The sequence below is a fragment of the Nymphaea colorata genome, chromosome 11 (assembly GCF_008831285.2).
Source record: "Nymphaea colorata isolate Beijing-Zhang1983 chromosome 11, ASM883128v2, whole genome shotgun sequence".
Taxonomy (NCBI): domain Eukaryota; kingdom Viridiplantae; phylum Streptophyta; class Magnoliopsida; order Nymphaeales; family Nymphaeaceae; genus Nymphaea; species Nymphaea colorata.
The window spans coordinates 23,587,454-23,609,108 of NC_045148.1; the positions used below are offsets into that span (position 1 = coordinate 23,587,454).

Here is a 21,655-nt window from a genome sequence, read left to right on the forward strand (position 1 = left end):
ATTTATGGTCATTGTGTACAATTGAGGTCCTTGATTCTAGGATCTGGATAGACTTTTGGAAAGATTACTGGAGACTGTTTTTAGAAATGGATATTTCCTTATAAAGAGAAGGTCCTTCAGTTTTGAATAACATAGTGTTGGTGTTATCCTCTCCTTGATTGTCGTCCTCTCCCTAATTGTCGTAGATTCTCTTATCATTCCCCCTCAAGCTGCTCTTGGTGTCAACAAGATTAAGCTTCTTCCTTAGACAATGAAACTGTGGTCCAGCCACTGCTTTGGTCAAGATATCAGCCAACTGTTCTTGTGAGGTGACGAATTCAATTTGAATTTCCTTTTTGGCAACTTTCTCTCTAACAAAGTGAAAATTAATTTTGATATATTTTGTTCTTGCATGAAACAGGATCGGCTGCAAGGTAAGTAGCTCCAAGATTGTCACATCTGAGTATTGGTGGCCCCGTAATGTGAACCTTGAGTTCCTTGAGAAGAGATTTCAACCAAATAATTTCAGAAGTAGCAATCGCAAGGGCTTCATATTCAACTTTTGTGCTTGATCGTGCTACAGTATGTTGTCTAGTTGATCCCCAAGAAATAATATTTCCTCCAAGCAAAGTAACAAATCCACTAGTTGATCGTCGGTCATCTGGGCAGCCAGCCCAATCGACATCTGCATATGCTTCCAATGTCATAGACTGGTTTTTTTGAATTTGAAGGCCATATGTGCTTGTGCCTTGTAGGTACCGAAGAATGCGTTTGACACGACCCCAATGAAGATCAGAAGAATCATGTGTAAATTGGCATGCCTTATTAATAGCAAATGAAATATCAGGTCGAGTGAGGGTAACATACTGCAAGGCTCCAACAATGCTCCTACAGAGAGTAGCATCCATGAGTTTCTCCCCTTCATGTTGTGAGAGAGGTAAGTTGGGAACAGCAGGTGTAACAACATCTTTACATTTCTCCATCCCAGCTTTGCTAAGTACATCAAGAATATGTTTTTTTTGTGAAAGAAGAAGCTGATCTTTGTTAAAGGACACCTCAATTCTAAGGAAGTAGTGGATTTGTCCTAAGTCTTTGAGGGGGAAGTGTTGTCCAAGCTTTGCTGAAAAATTGAGTATTTCTATCTTGGAGCTGCCAATCAAAATAATATCATTGACATAAATCAAGAGATAAATAGTTCTGGAACCAGAATAGCAAATAAAAAGTGACGAATCAGACTACGATTCCTAAAATTCTTCACTGGTAAGAAACTGCTTCAAGCTGTCAAACCAAGCTCTGGGAGCTTGTTTGAGTCCATAAAGAGATTTCTTGAGTCTGCAAACATGATTAGGTAACTCTGAACTTTCAAACCTTGGTGGCTGAATCATAAAAACCTCTTATTTTAGTGTTCCATGAAGGAAGAAATTATTGACGTCAAGTTGAATGCACCATTCACGGCTGAAGGCAATGGACAAAACAAGACGAATAGTGGTTGGTTTGACAACTAGATTGAAAGTATCAAAGGAATCCACTCCTTCTCTTTGATTAAATCCTTTGACCGCTAATCTGGCCTTGTATCTAGTCATAGTACCATCAAAATGCCACTTGATTTTGTAGACCCATTTGCATACAATAACGTTTAAGTTTGGATGTCTTGGCACAAGGTCCCATGTTTTGTTTTTGTAAAGAGCATCCATCTTGCTTTTCATAGCATTAACCCAGTTGTGGTCCTGATGGGCCTCTTTTAGAGAGGTAGGCTCAGTTCGAGGAGTGGTTTGGGTCAAGTAGGTGAAGACTCTAGAACATCGGGTTCCATCTTAGGATGTTGTTATCTTGTGATGGGACCTAGTAGGCTCAACTAACCAGTTGTTAGGTTCATCATTGGAGGGAAACTCAAAGGAATTAGAACCGGTTTGGACAACTGCAGAACTCGGGGGACAAGGAATGATTTTGGGTAACTCAATAAGAGACGTACTTTCTTTTGGCTTGCCAGTAGGTCTAGGTTCAATGGATGATTCGAGCCATCTTGAAATATTTGAGGGGGTAATAAAAGGACCACAATGAGAGTATAAAAATCTCCTTTCATCAAATCTTCATGTCTAGATATGATGACACAATTGGAGACTGGATTGTAATAGATATAACCTTTATGACAGTTTCCATAGCCAATGAAGACACAGGCTTGAGCTTTGGGTTCTAATTTTGAAGAACGTCTAGGCTCACTCAATGGATAGATGGTACATGCAAAGGTTCGTGTATGATTATATTTTGGAACTTCATGCAAGAGCTTCTCATATGGTGTCATTTGCAAATCTGCAATAGGCAACCTGTTAATAAGATGAAAAGTTTTTTTGAAAGTATCAAACCAAAAGTTTTGTGGCATATTGACATGAATAATAATGGTAAGTCTCATTTCCACCATATGTCTATGTTTCCATTCTACTATGCCATTCTTTCGAGATGTGTAAGGGCATGTTATCCATCGACAAATGGCTTGGTTTTCAAGAAAAGTGGTAAATTCTTTGCTCATGGATTCCCCTCCTCCATTTGAATGGAAAATTTCAATTTTTGTCTCAAGTTGATGCTCTACTATGCTAGAGAATGTTTTAAAACGTGGAAACATATCACTTTTCTTGGATAAGGGAAAAATCCATGAGAAGCGAGAGTAGTTGTCAACGATTAAGAAATAATACATATGCCCTTCTTGCTAAGCACATGGTGCTGAGCCCCAAAGATCAACATGTAACACTTCAAGAGGTTTAATCACATGAAACTCAGCCTTAGTAAAAGGAATTTTATGCATTTTCCAAGCACACATGAAGAACATGAATCCAATTTATGTTTGTCATTAGCAGAAATTAAACCAGCAACTTTCAATAAGTTCAACAACTGAAAATGAGCATGTCCTAGACGTAAATGCCATAACTGAAAATCTGAACAATAATTTTGAGAAACTAAAGAAGTATTAGTAGTCTTTAGTTGACCATCTTCAATACTGATAGGATTACTTGTAGAGTCCTTTCTCTCTTTCGTCCATCTATAGAGTCCTCCTTTCTCAAGCAACCCTTTGTGAAGAATCTTGCCCATCTACACATTCTTAACAGTAAAACCATTAGAGGAAAATTCAATAGAGCTTTGATTGTCTTTGGTAAACCTTGCAACTGACATAAGATTCTTGTGTTTCTTAGGGGCATGCAACACATTTTTCAAAGCAAAAGATGAGGCTTTGCTTGGTAGGTATACAGTCCCAATATTTTTAATTAGCATCTTACTACCATTGCCAACAATAATAGAATTAGATCCATGATAAGAAACTCTACCTTGCATATCTTGATCTGAGTTTGTCACATGGTGGGAGGCTCCTGTGTCTGGGTACCAAGCTGCGTCAAGAGTACTGCTGACATTTTCTTGACTACTAGATGCATTGTCAGACTTTCCCATGTTGAGTGCCATATCCATAAATGCCTTAGGGATATCATAGCACTGTTGAGCTGTGTGATTTCTTCTTCCATAGTATTGACAAGTTACTCCTTGACTAGACTTGTTAATACTGTTATTGTTTTTACCATAGTTTCCTCTTCGTCCATTATAGTTTCCTCTTCCTCCACTACGACCTCTACCCCTACTACCATTATAGTTACCACGCCCACGCCCTTGTTCAGCAACAAAGGCAATGGCTGTGGCTTCAACCTAAGTCAGTAAGGGTGAGGAAAGCATTCCAAGTGGCTGCTCTTGAGTGATTAACATATCATATAATTCAGACCATGAAGGCAAATCTTTAAATGCAGTAACCGTAGTGATGAAAGATTCATATTCAGAACACAACCCATTCAAAGTATGCAGAACTAGATCTGTATCAGAAACAAAATGTTGCACAATGCTAAGAGAATCATGTAGAAAACTGATATGTTGAAGATAATCAGTCATAGACAGTCCTCCTTTTTTGACTTTTTGTAGTTCTCGTTTGAGTTGAATAATATGAAGATTATTTTGTGAGGCATACTATTTTTCAAGGATGCACCAAGCATCTCTAGCAGTGCCAACACAAACCGGTTGTGACATGATTGGTTGAGTCACAGTGACTTTGATCCAACTTAGTGCAAGTTAGTCTTCATGATACCATAACACATAAGCAGGATTTCTTGAGTGTGTGCTTCATCGAGAAATTCAGGAGGCGCAGAACATTTTCTATTCACATACTTAATCAGATTTTGACTTTTCATAACACTTTCAATTTGAGAATGCAACAGGAGATAATTTGATCGATCAAACATAATTGAAACCAAACTTGAGAAAGCATTCCATTGTGTACCTGGTGCAGCAGAAGCAGGTCAAGAGACATCAGACAAAGATGACGCAGCCATTTTATACTCAGGCAGAACAATAGTTGGTGAGCATAAGAACTCCTCTAAAAAACTATGTGTCGAAGGAGAGACTTCACAGAATCAGGCGATGCTTCAGACCTTTGGCGTTAGCTCCCTTTAGGTCCAATCAACGCCAAATTTTACCCAAGGATCTCCAATGCAACTAGGTTTTAGATGGTATACTGCCCGACAGTTGATCCTCATGGAAAATTGCACAGGGGAGTCACTGATCTACCGCTGGTCACCGGCGGAGTGCGTTCTCAGGCTTTTGTGACACCGAAAAGCCAGGTACTAAAGAAAAATCCATAACTCCTTAAAGCAAGCTCCAAAAAATCAGAAATTTCATAGGAAGAATCCTCAGATGTAGACGATTCCAAAGAGCCCTTGCTCGACCTCTGTCGTCACCACAGCTGAGAGTGCCGGCACGATTTTGTGACCAGTTCTCGGGCAGTATTCAAGGGTCGCAGGCAAGCATCCAGCGACAGGGTCCCTTCAAAAATTCATATCTCCTCACAGACAGTGTCAAAAATTCTAAAAATTAGTATGGAGATTGCTGAGAAGATGATTCCAAGGAGCTATTACACGTCCCCTGGTGTTGTTGGAGCTGACAATGCCGACCGAAATTACGAGCAGGTTGTGGTAGCATATAGCGAGAAACATGGGAGAAACAGTGGACGCAACATGGGACAGGCGACGAAAACCAATACCGACCGGTGACGACAATGATTCTGGCTGAGCACCTATTAATCCTAAAGTGCAGACAGTTCTAATGAATCCCTGCTCAACTGCTAGGGTCACCAGAGTCGATAACGCCAATGGATTTATCTTGCTGATAACTGTCAGTATTCTCCCAGTTCAACAGTTCTTGGATGCTGCTGTGATCGATACCAATACTCTGCAACTCCAAAGCTCTCTTGGCTCTGATACCAAGTTAAGAAACTGAAAGCATACAAGAGAAAGAGAGAAGGAGAGAAAGAGAAGGACACACAAGATAACATGGTTCGGCTAAACAAGCCTATGTCGACACTAACAATTCTCTCTATTCTTCAATGATTCAACCAAGAGGGAGTACAAATATTTATAGTCACTATGTACAATTGAGATCCTTGATTTTAGGATCTAGATAGTCTTTGGCAATATTACAGGAGACTGTTTTTAGAAATGGATCTTGCCTTATCAAGAGAAAATCCTTCAGTTTTGAATAACAGAGTGTTGGTGTTGTCCTCTACTTGATTGTCATAGTTTCCCTGATTGTCGTAGATTCTATTATCAGTCCCAACTTCTCACAATGGAAAATTCTTTACGCTATGCAAGGTAACAAATATATGCAGAAAGAATGGTAAGGCAATGTTGGTCAAGCTAATGCTCCAAACAAGGCTCCAATGCTCCTTTAAGCCAAAACTCCCTTCGAGTGGGTTCCCCACTATTATATTTTGGATACGCAGAAAGAATGGTAAGGTGATGAAGAATGTTGAGTGAGCGAGAGAGAGAGAGAGAGAGAGAGTTCAGGGATCCGTTAGAGCAACAAAGATGGGTAGCCACTTGTTGCAAGCCACATCAACATTGGGATTGATAACCGCTTCCACCATCACCTCAAATTCTTCCGTCTGAGGCATTATCTTCTTTTCCTATTCGATTGGCACGACTTCCAGAGGCGTGCTTAATCCATGACCACTCACCCTAGGCCTGCTGACCTGCCCAAATGCATAAGACACAAATCAATTCCATGACAACGTCACCGGTTTCATAATTTGTCGCAAAGTGTGAATGGTTATCATGCTTCAATAGGACTAGTAACAATGTGGTTTCTTAAGCCATACCTCAGGCTTGTTCCTTTCAGGCACCGGCCGCAGCTCCTGATTTTCGTCTGCAAACTGCAACCACAGAGGTGTGCGAATGAACTATTAGAACCACATATCAGATATGCTAGTGCAGATATAAGTAAGCAAATGCGTGCACACTCTACCAGCCTCCTATGGAAGAAGTGTTAAAACATGGAAAAAAAAAAGAACTAAAGCATGTACGTGATTGTGGATCGGCATTTTGATGCCTGCATCCATGGGAAAGGGAGCTCTCTCTTTATTCATTCTCTGATGTTCTTGAAAGGAGATGGACTCTCAATATATAGAGTACAGGCCAGACCATTTTAGGTAAGATAATCACGCAAGAATACTGCGTGATAAACAAAGTGTCAAGAAAAAAGGGATCAGATCTCTTATCAAGATATGTTATTGTTATGCAGACTACATTTTCAGTGGTTAATGGATTGAGATAGAAATTGTGTATTGTCATGATCTTGTATACCAAAAATATGTTGCTCAAAGATAACCTTTTTTTGTACTATACATATGTTGCTCAAAGGAATCAATAAAACAAGTTCTCTTATCAAGGCTCTCTGAATTTTTTGTACGAGCTCTTCTTTTCATTTTTTCTTTTTACTGAAAGCTGTCAAATAAAAGGCAGAAGTTAATTTACTTCTTCATGTCATCTTGTCAATCGAAGAACATGAAGCAAAATTAGTGCTGCTGCACTCAAGTCAACCTTTTTTAACCGAACGTAAGTACTCATGCAGTAAATGCCCTCGGTTCACACTTGTCCAGAAAATTCAAGACTATTAAAAAGCCAAAGGCAAAACTGTGTGAGGCCTGTGCTTGAAATTACATACTATTTGCATGGATCCTGGTTCTATCTCAAAATTTAAATATATATATATATATAAATTTCACTTGTCTCATATAATTTTTTTTAAAAATCACAATTCACTCTCTATCAAAATTTTAAAACCTTAATTTGATTCTCTTCATGACAAAATTTTGACTTCATCCTTGTCCATATAACTCATTTTTTTTTCCATCCTCTAGTAAGCAAAAGTTTTACATTCCTCTTACCTCTATCGGTATAACTGTATTAAAACTGAAGCATGGTACACCCACCAACTAGAACGTCACAATCTCATTTTTAATGCACTCCAAAAACAAAACCTAAACAATTTTTGGTACGCAAACAACCCTATTTACATAAAAGGTTATATCTGGCTGGGTGAGGGACACATATTTGCAATGCACCCACCCACAATACTGCAATATAAAGTAGCATCCATAAACTTTGAACTGTGACCGGCAAAAAATTTTATGAATGTGGCCATCGGCATGTTCATGGGTTTGGCTTCATGCATTTTTGTATGCTTGAAAAGATTAAAGATATTACTTTCTTTGATAAACACCAAGCTTCCTCTTAACATTGGTGGATTCACCTCCTAGGAAATAGAATGATGATTTTCCAAGTTTCACTTTTGCTTGTAGGGGGAAGGGTCTTCTATTTATCTAACGGGGTCATTTTGATCACTTTTAGTCCATGACACATGGTCCTTTGTTAGAGGGCCATTACATATTACATGCTGCAATAACACAATGATGCTCACAGGATATAATTCTCATCCTCCTCATTCAAGGGCTTTTCTTTTGATAACATTGGACATCAGTGCAAATCTTACTGGAATTGTGCATTTTTATTCATTCTTCTTGTTGTGCATTTTTTTGCTAGATTTGAGAAATTGTGCTGAGGATATGGTACATCAAAATTTTAGAAAATTGAAAGGATTTATGTGAACTATGGCTATAGTGGTGTCCTTACTTACAACAAAGCACAAACTGCAATAATTGACAAAGTTTCAAGCCTCTTTGACACAAGTTTAGTCACTCAAATGCACAAGCATGTTAAGCATATTAAGCATATCATGTTATCGTGGCTCCCCATGTTGGTTGTGAGAGATGACAACCAACACTAAAAACTTATCTATTTTAAAAAAAACAGTGATAAAACGTGAATAATAAGTCCTCTGAATGAAACGGCAAAAAGATAATCTTTTTTTAAAAGAATCCTCAAACAAAAAACTTGGTTTTCCTGCCTTTTTCATATTTTTCAATTTTTTTTAGAAAGTTACATTTTTTTTTATTTGCATTTTTTGTTTTCTTATTTTTCATGCTCACCGTATTATAAGGTAGCTTTGTAAAAAGCAAAAATAATATTCGTGATTATGGTAGAAACCTAGCTTTGGATATATATAAAAAAAGCTCAATTGACAACTTTGGTTTGGGATTGAATAGAGTGGAAAAGTGGTAAAGGGAAATAAGGTACGGGTTACACCAAGAAAAAGTGTATGCATGGAATCAGCCATGCCGCTGAACATGGAAATCTGAAGCAAACACTTTCCAAAGCAGTAAACCTTCAACTACTGTTCGTGCAGGTACCGGACAGGCAAGACTATCACTAGTTGCTTTATCTTTATATATATATATATATATATACAAACTTTCAACCAAGTTGTTGGCTATGCATAACCTCGTTCAGAAATGATTTATGGGTTGTTCTTCCTGATCAGGACCAAGAAACAAACATTCAACAGTCAATGGCAGAATCACCACCAAATTTCTCAAAACAGAAGTGAAAAAAATGCTGTGTGCATTTGATTGTGTTACCTTGTTAGTCAAAAGCAGAATTTATGTTGCATGAACAGCTTGCTAGGGATTCGGTCCCCTGGGCATTTGTTAAGCAAAATCAATCTGTGCAATGTTGAAATATTAGCAGATTAATGCTGATATTCATGGTCATGTTTGCCTTGAATTGACTCAACCCTTCAAAAGCACACAAAACGAAACAAACCAAAACTTACAGATCCATGTTAGCAGTTAAACTGCACAAAAAGGGAGCTGAATTTGTATGTAAGACTGAAGGAGCCAAAAAGCTATTATTTGACATTCATTTCCTTGGCGACTTATAGCATAACCAGTACTCAAATATTTAATTCACAAGAAAAATAAGATCAACATTACTTGCACAAGCATATCAGTGTACTGTATATGTTAGAATGTGTGTGTCAGAGGTGGAGCCAGAAATTTTTTCGTAGCAAGGACTCAACTATAATTTCGAAATTTTAATAGAGACTGGAATAAAAAAAATTTATATAAGTTAAACTAAGATTTATGAAATTTACATATCAATGTTTTAATTTTTTAAATTTGAGTGTGGGGGGCCAAGGCCTCTGCCGGCGCCCCTGCCTCAGTCCCTGCCTGGTGTGTGTGTTGTATCTGTGGGTCTATCTAAAGTACTATTAGCCAGTCCTAGATGGGGCGTTATACACACCCAAGCCCAAACCAATGGATGGAATGGATGGAATTCCAAGAATACAATATGTTGTCACAAAAGTCCATGTCCACAAACAAACAGGAGACTAAGTTTACATTTTGTTTTTACAACATCTGGTCTGAACAAACTCTCCCTCCCTCTTTCTCTCTCTCTCTCTCTCTCACTTTCTTAACACACCAAGAAAATCGAATCAGAAGAAAAGAAGGACATGGAAAGAACACACAAAGATTTTACATGGTTTTGAGACAATGTTTTCTTAGGTCCATGGCCACCACACAAAGCAGTTTTCACTATCAGAAAAAAGTTACAAAGCACAAGCTAAAACGACGTCCTCTTAAACATGAGATTAGAGCAAAACCCACCAAATAAAAAATTATATAAATACCCTTACAAAAACTAGGGAAGGCTATCAAGTATGGATCAGACTCAACACTCCAACAGCAGTCATTGAAGCCATTATGTTTTTAAAAAATTTTGAAGGGGCCAAAGTGATCCATTCTGAGGTTAGTTGGATGAAGGGAACATCTTTTAGGAGAATGATCTCAATATATCCTTTTGAGGGAAGAAGCCACCTAAAAGTTTAAACATTCAGCACGAGTGCTGTCAAATTTAAAACTAAGAAGTGAATCATTGACAGTTGCTCATTCTGTGAGCACTCTCAATACACAGGCACCTCAAAACACTACAGCACACACTTGATCCACTTCTAGGGCTATATAAGGGCCGAGTCAAAATCGAACTCACTCAGCGTGGCTCGAGATCGAGTTAGCTATACAAGGGCAACATGAAGTCCATCCGATAGACCAAGCCACAGCTCCAGCATGACTCTTTTAAGCTCGTTTACCAACTCCCCATTTGACCTGATTTCTTTTTTTTGTTTTTAGTTTGAAAATTTTCAAAAGAATTCCTAGATAAATGGTTAACTCAAGTTCAATCAAATCAATTTTATAAAACTCGAATTTCACTTGTTTATAATCACGAGTTTTGAGTTAAGCTTGAGCTTAGCAGAGCAAATTTCAGTCCAGCTTGAGTTGACTCTGATTTGAATTGAATGTCCAAGCCAACTGTTCCAAAAACATTTGGATGAAGAAAAGAAATTTACTAATCAACCAAAAAATCAGATAGGATTTGAAATTAAGAAATGACGTTCGATTAAATTTAGATTCATATATGCATAAATATCCGAATGGATTCAGATTTAGTCATAAAAATATTCAATCGAATTCAGATTTAGATTCAAATATGCAAAAATATCCGATCAGATCCAGATGGGACTTATATTTAAATAAAAAGTCTGTATTCAATGCTCCTACAGTTTGTAAATCAGCCAGATTGGGTTCAGAATATGGATTCAGATTCAAATTCACATATGAATATAAAAATCGGATCTGGATTGGATTCAGATTGTGACATCTGATTTCAGATTCATATTAGGATGAAAAAAATGGATTTAGATCAGATTCAAATTATGAAATCTGATTTTGGATTCAGTTTTGGACGAGGAAAGAAAACAGATTCAGATTGTGGAACCTGATTTGGGATTCAAATTTGGATATAACTTTTTTTTTTAAATTCGTATCTAAACTCGAATCTGAGTATATAGGTATCCATACTGTCAAGAATGTATTTTATTTGAATCGGATCTATGGTCATTCGTATCCAAAGTCGAATCCTATTCTAATATTTTGCACTTTTATTTTTGTATTTAGGTCCATCGATTTTCAAGAAAACCATGGACAGTCGTTCTCTTGAGTCCTCCCAACTCCTCCAAGAGTGTCGGTGATGACTGCTCACGATGTTCTTAATGAGAAGGTTGCCGAATAACTTTAGCTTTTCCAAGAGTATCAGCATGCTGGAGCTTGTGGACATTGAGAAATGGTTCCATATTTGGGTGGTGGCCTTTCGGATATGATTAATTACTTAAAAATAAAGCCTATCAAGTATGGATCAGACTCAACACTCCAACAGCAGTCACTAAAGCCATTACGTTTTTAAAAAGTTTTTGAAGGGGCCAAAGTGATCCATTCTGAGGTCAGTTGGGTGAGGGGAACATCTTTTAGGAGAATGATCTCATTATATCCTTTTGAGGGAAGAAGCCACCTAAAAGTTTAAACATTCAGCATGAGTGCTTTTAAACTAAAACTAAGAAGTGAGTCATTGACAGTTGCTCATGCTGTGAGCACTCTCAATACACAGACACCTCAGACCACTACAGCACACACTTGATCCACTTGTAGGGCTATATAAGGGCCAAGTCAAAATCGAACTCATTCAGCTTCGCTCGACCTCGAGTTAGCTATACAAGGCCAACATGAAATCCATCCGATAGACCAAGCTACAGCTCGAGCATGACTCTTTTAAGCTCGTTTGCCAACTCCCCGTTTGACCTGATTTCTTTTTTTGGTTTTTAGTTTGAAAATTTTTAAAAGAATTCAGAGATAAATGGTTTACTCAAGTTCAACCAAATCAATTTTATAAAACTCGAACTTCACTTGTTTATAATCACGAGTTTTGAGTTAAGCTTGAGCTTAACAGAGCAAATTCGAGTCCAGCTTGAGTTGACTCTGATTTGAATTGAATGTCCAAGCCAACTGTTCCAGAAACATTTGGATGAAGAAAAGAAATTTACCACTCAAATAAAAAATCAGATGGGATTTGAAATTAAAAAATGACATCCAATTAGATTTAGATTCATATATCCCTAAATATCCGAACGGATTCAGATTTAGTCATATAAAAATATTCAATTGAATTCAGATTTAGATTCAAATATACCAAAAATATCCTATCAGATCCAGATGGGGCTTATATTTAAATAAAAATTCAGTAGTCAATGCTCTTACAGTTTGTAAATCAGCTAGATTCGCTTCAAAATATGGATTCAGATTCAAATTCATATATGAATATAAAAATCGGATTCGGATTGGATTCTGATTGTGACATCTGATTTCAGATTCATATTAGGATGAAAAAAATGGATTTAGATCAGATTCAAATGATGAAATCTGATTTTGGATTCAGCTTTGCATGAGGAAAGAAAACAGATTCAGATTGTGGAATCTGATTTGGGATTCAAATTTGGATTTAACTTTTTTTTAAATTCGTATCAAACTCAAATCTGAGTACATAATTATCCATACTGTCAAGGATGTATTTTATTTGAATTGGATCCATGGTCATTCGTATCCAAAGTCGAATCGTATTCTAATATTTTGCACTTTTATTTTTGTAGTTAGGTCCATCGATTTTCATTAAAACCATGGTCAGTCGTTCTCTTGAGTCCTCCCAACTCCTCCAAGAGTGTCGGTGCTGGCTGTTCAGGATGTTCTTAATGAGAAGGTTGCCGAATAAATAACTTCAGCTTCTCCAAGAGTATCAGCATGCTGGAGCTTGTGGACATTGAGAAATGGATCCATATTTGGGTGGTGGCCTTTTGGATATGATTAATTACTTAAAACTAAATCTGATCTGAATCCGTATCTGATCCGATACTTATATATATCAGAATCTGAATCGGAAACCAGTCGGATGTTATTTCTTAAATCCGAAGATAATCCATTTCTTAGTCAGATTTGGGTTGTGGCCTTCTGGTTTTGCGATAAAAGTTATTCTTAGCAGATTCAAAAGCAGGAGAGGATGACTTGAGATATTCAACTTACAGTCGACTGTGACCCTCATCTTTGATCTTCACAGTGAAACCATGCCCAAGAGATGGGGATGGCGCTCGTTAGGCTCAGAGGTATCATTTTAAGCCTGGCGAATACCTCCTTCATGCCCATTCTTACAATTGATGACTCCCATGAACATGAAAGCCCTATCTCTATGATCATCAACAACAGCTCATTCCAAGCAGTCAGTTTTTCAGTTGCAGTACCGTTGTTTTCCTGGAGAAGATGGCCATCAATGAGATCTGAGATTGGTACCGGAAGTGCTTCGGCCCCCAGTGCCTTTCTTTCTTTTTCTGTTTAAAGCAATGTTCTTGGGATGTTAATGGATTGGATTTAAATTGGGTATACTCTTCACCATATCCGTTTCTTTAGGTATTCATATACTGGTATCCGAACTCAGATTTTAGTAGAATGGAGAGATATCATCTCTGAATCTGAATTCAAGATCTGGTTTCACAATCTGAATCCGAATTTTGAACTGTATCTAGAAGATTTTCAAAATGTAAGAGCATTGGATATGATTAATTACTTAAAACTAAATCTGATCTGAATCCGTATCCGATCTGATACTTATATATATTGTAATCTGAATCCGAATCCAGTCTAATGTTATTTCTTAAGTGCGAAGATGATTCATTTCTTAGTCAGAGATTAATTTCTTCCCCATATCTGTTTTTTTTTTTTTTGGAACGGTTCAATTGGGCATGTGATCAAGATGGAAAATGACATTTAAAGTCTACCCATCTTACCAAGTAAATGACAGGGCAGTTCCAATTCTTTTGCTTACGTTACATGGAAAAGCACGATATCTAGATAAAGGCAGAAAGGGAGAGAGAGAGAAAACATATAATTAAGTGACAAATTGTCAATGATTTTCCAATAATTGTCAAAAACAATAAAGGAATACAGAAAACGTATAAGAGAAAGGGAGGAAGGGGGTGGTGGGACTCAAAAGAGGAGTTCGAGTTGTGTGCACTGGCCAGTGCATGCAACAATCATATGCCAAAAGAAAAACAAAAAGGGGGCATCTTTGAAATTACAGAAAACGAACTGTCTTTTTCAGCTTTTTCACTTTTTTCAAATTTTTTATCTGTAAAACAAATTTCTTTTTTCTATTTAAACAGGAACATTCATTAACCATACTGACACACAAAATTTTGGTGCAATGTGTTATTACTTACAAGTATGAACTTGTGTTCATTAACCAACTTCATGAATGCCCTTTGTAGGTTCTATGTCAAAGTTTCTCCGGTATCTCAGCTTACCCAAATTTCCTAACTAAAATACAAAAATAACGCCCACGTAGGAACCACTGTCCTATAAAACACTATTCTAATAGAGCTCGCTTGTGACTTACCCCAGCGCATACTACAACGCCTTTAATTCTTCCAGTAGGGCTGTGCATCAGGTTGGGTGGGATTGGTCTGATGCTCAATAAAATCGGGCTCTATGCATTCATGAAGGTCTACTTATCAGTTATTGGGCAGAGTCAGACCATCATGCTTCTGTCCATCATGTAGCCAGTTCGATGTCAACTTTTATTTAAAACTAAAAAGTTTCCTTAGAAAATATCTTCAGAACCTTCGGCGACACATCACTAGTTTTTAAGAGATTTTGGGGATGCACCAAAGAGCTTTTAAAAAGAATCAACGTAATAAGGAAGCCAAATGTTGGCGTTATGGTCAAAAAGATTTTAGAGAGAGAGAAAGAACAAAGAAAATCAAAGTGGAGAGGTGGGGTTTAAATGTGTATATTGAACAGAATTAGGCCTCCAATACCCGACTCAGAGTCAGGTCAACCTAGCCTAGCCTAGCTCAGCCCAACAAGTTTTTTTTATCCGGTTGGGGAATCTTTCACCCCAGCACATACCATCGCGAGGCATGCGGTCTCATTCTTTCTCTTCCCTTCATCATCTCCCCATGGCCATGTAAGTGAGCTCTTGAAATTTCTTATTTGGAGTTAACAGCCATGAGCAATCAACCAAGTCTCATTTATTTGTTCAACTCAAATAGGCATGACATGTTTTTTTTTTTTAAAAAAAAATTATTTTTCACCTTCCATTGAATGTATGCCTTCGTTATGTCTCTACACATAGATAATGTGCATGTATCGCCAGTTGATTTTTCTATTGATAGATGGACGAACGATGAGGATGAGAGCTTGTGGTTGGATTTTTTTTTATATTGATTTTTGAGGTTGGGGATAGTCCAAATCGGGGAAGAAACAATTAGTTTACATCCTTCAAATCCTCATTCCCTTGAGAAAATACCTACTGATCATCCTATTTGTAGTCTTAAAGCAGTGATCCACCTTTAAAAGAGTGTCACCCCAACGGGATTGAAGCACAAGTTCCTCCCGTGCTTACATAAAAATATTGAAGTTGAAAATTTTCAAAATTATCTCATAAATTTAAATTTCTATATAAGAAAAAAAGGGCTTAAAATATCTCGTTGTTAAATCATTTTCTCTTCACTCTCTCATTTTTTCATTTTTTTCTCTTGGAATCTTTATATCTTTCTAATTATTACCTTAAAATCTATCTTCACAAATTTTCCTTTCTCTATTTCTTTTCTCTCCCTTAAAAATCTTTACATCTCTCTCTCTGTCTCTAATTTTTTCTTAAAATCTTTTGCTATTCTACTAGTTTTTTCTCTCTTTATTTATTTCTTTCCTTTCAAAATCCTTATCTCTCTCTCCCTCACACACACATTGTTCTCTTAAAAATATTTATCTCTCTCTCTCTCTCTCTCTCACACACACACACATTTTTCTCTTAAAATCTCTTGCTCTTCTACTAGTTTTTCAATTAAAATCTCTTTCTCTTCTACCAGTTTTTTGCTTTATTTCTTTCCACTCACTCATAAACTTTTATTTCTCTCTCTCTTAATTTTCTCTTAAAATCTCTTGCTCTTTTCCTAGTGTTTCTCTATCTATATTTTCTCTCTCTTAAAAATCTTTATCTCACTCTCTCTACGTGTCTTGATGAAATTTTATGAAATACTTTCCTTTAAAAAGAATTTCCTTCCTTCGCTTTATAAAGTTTTAACTTCTTTACCAAATACCACACCAGTTTAAGATAATGTTTAGGTGAATATGAAATGCATGAAGAATGAACATAGCCTTAAGATTAGTTACCCATGGTAAAGCTGTCAGGAATGGCCAAGCCTCAAAATGACGGACTAGTTCTTTTTCATTTTTCTACTTACGTTTTTTAATACACTCCAAAAACAAAACGCAAACAAATTCTGGGATGCAAACAACCTTATTTGCAGAGAAGGCAATATCAAGCGACAATAATTTTGGGACACATATTGCAATGCTGCCACAACACTTCAATATAAAGTAGTATCCTTGAACTTCGAACTGTGACTGGCAAAAAATTTTTTAAACATGGCCATCAGCATGTTCATAGGTTTGGTTTCATGCATTTTTATATGCTTGAAAAGATTAAAGATATTACATTCTTTGAGACAACACCAAGCATCCTTTTAACAATGGTGGATTCACTTCCCAGGAAATAAAAGAAGATTTTCCAAATTCGACTTTTGGTGTAGGGGGAGGGGTGTTCTATTTAATTAACAGCGTCATTTTGATCTTTTTGACCATTTTTAGTCCATAACACATGGTCCTTTGTTAGAGGCCCATCACATATAGCATGCTCCAATAACACATGATGCTCACAGCATATAATTCTCATCCTCCTCATTCAAGGGCTCTTCTTTTGATAAAATTGAATTCAGTCCAAAACTTACTGGAATTGTGCATTTTTGTTCATCCTTCTTGTTGTGCATTTTTTTGATAGGTTTCGCTGGACACAATAGCATTGATTGTTCATTCACTATTGAGGTGTCCTTACTAAAATAAGGCACAAGCGGCAATAATGGACAAAGTTCAAAGCCACTTTCACGTAACTTGCACTAGAAATGTGTGAGTTGTTCTACAAGATTAGTCACCCAAATGCCCTAGGATGGGAACACACAAGCATATTAAGCATGTCTTTATTAAATCCTATATGCATCTGTAATTGAGAAATGCAAGTGAGAGCTCTCAATGAAAGCAATCAAACTACATTTGTATCTATAGATATATTTGAATTATCCTTCTATCATTCTTGTCTTCCGTCGTATCCTTCGCAGCCCTACAACCACTTGCTTCATTTCCATTCTCCCATTTGGAGACACACTTGAACATGACAAGCCCATCTCCAATATCATCACCAGCTGCTCGTTCATAGCAGCTGAGTTGGAGTAGTATTACTTTCGTTCAAAAGATTGCTGTCAATGACATCTGAAAGTGCAAATGGAAATGCTTCAGCCACCAATTGCCTCAAACTAAAATCCCCATCAAACTGTTCATCAGTAGGCCTTCTTCTTGTAAACACCTCAAGGAGGAGAATTCCGTAGCTGTAGACATCGGCTTTGGTTGACACCTTTCCAGCCATCCCAAATTCTAATTCAACCATTCAACAATATTAAACATGATTAGCAAGCGCAAAATAATTGGATAATGCTAAAGGGTGACACAATAGAATTGGTTGCGCCTTAATGGACTTAAGATCAATTGAACCACCAATCCTGCCTTCCTCATTTTGTATTATGATACACATCTAAAAAAGAATACAATATTATTATATAGAACAGAAGTCCAATATATATGATGTTCCCTTAAAGAAATCAAACATGTATCCATATATATATATATATATATATATATATATATATATCTGTGAGGTTAGCTGAGATTCATTAATTGTATGGTGTTGCTTTTAGTTCTCCCGTGACAGATCTGCAGGTTCTCATAAATGGTGTGAATTATTTAATAGTGTCAATTGTCAGCCAAACTTAAGCCATTTGGTAGACAAGTATGTTTGATTAGGGATTTTTAATACAAGAGAGAAACAAAAATTACAATTTATGTTAAAGGAAAAAGATCAATTGAAGACTATTCCTTGTTGAAAACATGTCACCAACACATATTTGTGTACATGAGCACAAAAGAATGCAAATACTGGTATGCAACACCACAAGCCATACGAACAACAAATAGGTCATCCATGTAAAATAGTTAATCAATGACTCACTTTCTTGAGCTGGGAACCGCTTTTGCATGTCTTTATGAGAGAGAGAGAGGAGAAATTGGTAAAAACCAGACACTTTAACATTTTGCTTAAAAAATATATTAAAGAAAATATTTACATCCTAATATATTCATCAAAACTATTTTGATATAAAAACATGCTTTGAATCAAGTTGTTTTTATGAAAAAAGTTGATTTGTCTATTATAAAAATGTTGATGCTATAATAGCCAATCATTTTTGCTAATTATGAAAACACTATTAAAGCCCAAAAAATGATCAACTTAATATATATTTTGTGTCAATCTATTCTTAGATTTAAGATTATATTGGTAAGGTTAGATTAAAAAAACACTTTAAATAACATAATTAAAGGGTCTGGATTGTGTCCCTGACCTTTTGGTCTGGCTTCTACTGATATATATATATATATATATATATATAGGGAGAGAGAAAAGAAAAAAAAGACAAAACAGCCAACTAGTACTGTCAAAACCACTCTCTCTCTCTATCTCTCTTTATTTCACCTCACCTCTCTTGGACCCCTTCCATACACTCCCCCTCCCTTTCTCAATCTCTCCATCAGAGCATTATTGAAGAGAGAGAGTGCACACACGCATATGAGAGAGACAATTTATGAGTCTTCCTGTGTTGACTCAAAGAAATGGTCAATATACTTGCACATCGAGAGAGACAATTTATGAAAAGAAAACAAATTAAGAGATAGTACCTGGCGCAATGTAACCCATGGTTCCAAGGGTGGTGGTAAGAGTCGATGACTTGTCACCAACTATAAACTTTGCAGTGCCAGAATCACCAATGTACGCAGACATGCTTTCATCTAGAAGTACATTACATGACTTCAGATCACAATGAAGTATCATCTCCGAGTAACCATGGGGAAGATACTCTAAAGCACAAGCAACATCAATCATGATATCCAATCTTTGGAAGAGATTCAAATGATGGGCACCTGAATGTAGATAGACTTCTAGGCTTCCAAGGGGCATGTATTGGAGAACTAAAGCCTTGAAATCTTCATTAGAAGAAGACGTAATGACTTTAACAAGGTTTCGGTGCCTGATTTGGCGCAAGATAGTGCATTCAATGTCAAAACTTTTAGATGCTCTCTCAAATGACAAATTAAGGACCTTAACAGCCACTGTCCTTCCATCTGCTAGAATTTCTTTGTACACTGAGCCAAAGCTTCCACTTCCAAGAAAGTTTGCATCACTGAAATTTCTCGTTGCATGCAATAGCTCTCTGTAAAAAATCACTAGGAGTGTAATTCGTCGTAATCTTTCAATGTCGTCAGGACGCTTCGACAACCCCCTCTTTCTATAGCATGAGATACCAATGAGTGTGCAAACAATGACCAAAAGTGCTAAGCCACCAATTGCACAAGCAGCAATGACTCTAGCCGCATTGCTCTTAATTTGCCTCTCTGTTTTGTCTAAGCACAAAGGGACATGGAATTTGGGAGTGCCTTATAGTGCATAGTTCCCTAGGAATGACTCGGCAGAAAGGTTTGCAACCTTTCCACCACTTGGAATCTCAACTTCTAATCGATTAAAGGACAAGTCTAACACCTGGATGTATTGAAGTTTGTTATGGGAAAGGACAATAACTTTTGGTGTAATGATTTTGGTATCTCACCGGAAAGTTTGTTGTGGGAAAGGACAATAGCTTTAATGCTTACCATATGATCAAGTTGTTGAGGAATCTTACCGTCACATTCCGTCAAATGTGTTCTGGCAGAGGTTCAAATAATCTAGCATTTGGGGCCTTGATAATAATGAAGGCAGCTCTCCACTCAGCTTATTTTATAGAGATATCCATGTTGATCATCATGGCAAAATTCCCAAGACCCAGAGGTAGGTGACCTTTGAAAGAGTTGCCTTGCAAGTATAGCACCAACAAATCCTTCAACTCACAAAGACCAGGCGGTAATGTTGATGACAAATTGTTTGAGCTTAGATCCTGCGCTTGCAAACTAGTGAGATTGTTTATAGAGTTTGTAATTGACCTGATTAGCATGTTGTGTCCAATATAAAAAGAAAACATGCGGACCAACTGGTAGATTGATAGTGGGATTCAGCCTTCTAATGCATTGTTACCAAGAGAAAGCACTTGTAAGCTGTGCAATTGTCCTACATTTGGTGGAATGAGCCCTTTTATTTTGTTGGAACTCAAATCTAAGGAAATTAACTTGGTCAAGTTGGCTAAGGCCAATGGGATAGTACCTTCAATCAGATTAGAGGAAAGGTGAAGTCTCCACAAGGTGGTTGTCAGGTTTCCAACAGAGGACAGAAGGATGTTGTTCAAAAGGTTGCGTAGTAGATCAACATCCACTAGCAGTCAACAGTTGGTGAAGGATGTCAGACTGGAGAGCTCATGGTTGCTGGGGGCATTGGTCAACATATTGTCGTGGAGGTACAGGCGCCTGAGTTGTGTCAAACTACCTAATTCTAATGGTATCAGACCACTGAATTTATTGTGTCTTGCACTTATAGTTTGGAGACTAGTAGCATTGGAAAAAGAAGGAGGGTAAGGGCCATCAAAATTGTTGTCACTCATTGCGAGCAATTTGAGATTGGGCAGGAAGCAGCCAACATTTTTAGGGGAGATGCCCTGTTAGTTGATTGGTCATGAAACTCAAAGTCTGAAGAGCGGATAGGTTAAACAAGCTGTCTGGCAGAGTTCCAGTGAGATTATTCTTTTCCACACTAAAGAATCGCAAGCAGGTTATGCTTCCCAACTCGGAAGGAATGTTCCCATGAATATGATTTTGACCAATATTAAGGTGATCCAGCTTTGAGAGGTTGGCAAAAGTGACTGGAATGGTGCCCGTGAGCTTGTTATCATAAAGATTTAGGATCTTGAGTTTCTGCAGACAGCCTAAGAACTCTGGAATGCTTCCATAGAGTTCGTTTTCTGCTGCAAAAAGCACCTGGAGATTGGGCAGGAAGCAGCCAACATCTTTAGGGAGATGTTCTGTTAGTTGATTGGTCATGAAACTCAATTTCTGAAGAGTGGATAGGTTAAACAAGCTCTCAGGCAGTGTACCAGTGAGTTTGTTCTTTTCCACACCTAAGACATGCAGGCGGGTAATGCTTCCCAACTCTGAAGGAATGTTCCCGTGCATTTGATTTTGACCAATATTAAGGTGCTCCAGCTTGGAGAGGTTGGCAAAAGTGACTGGAATGGTGCCCGTGAGCTTGTTATCATAAAGATTTAGGAACTTGAGTTTTGGCAGACTGCCTAAGAACTCCAGAATGCTTCCATAGAATTCGTTTTCTGCTGCAAAAAGCACTTGGTGATGATGACAATGGATCAACCCTTTAAAATGGTTTCTCCATATGGAATGTTTTTCCAACCAAGGGAGGCGGTTAAAATCATTGGGAAGATGACCGTGGAAGTTACCTTT

The 21,655-nt window shown here is 37.3% G+C and overlaps 1 protein-coding gene across 1 annotated transcript; it reads right to left on the bottom strand.

The window, feature by feature from the left end:
• Nucleotides 1-365: 365 nt before the first annotated feature.
• On the bottom strand, nucleotides 366-962 carry LOC116263697 (secreted RxLR effector protein 161-like). The gene has a single exon (XM_031643432.1). The coding sequence runs from the start codon at nucleotides 960-962 to the stop codon at nucleotides 366-368; it is 597 nt and encodes a 198-aa protein (XP_031499292.1).
• Nucleotides 963-21,655: the final 20,693 nt, after the last annotated feature.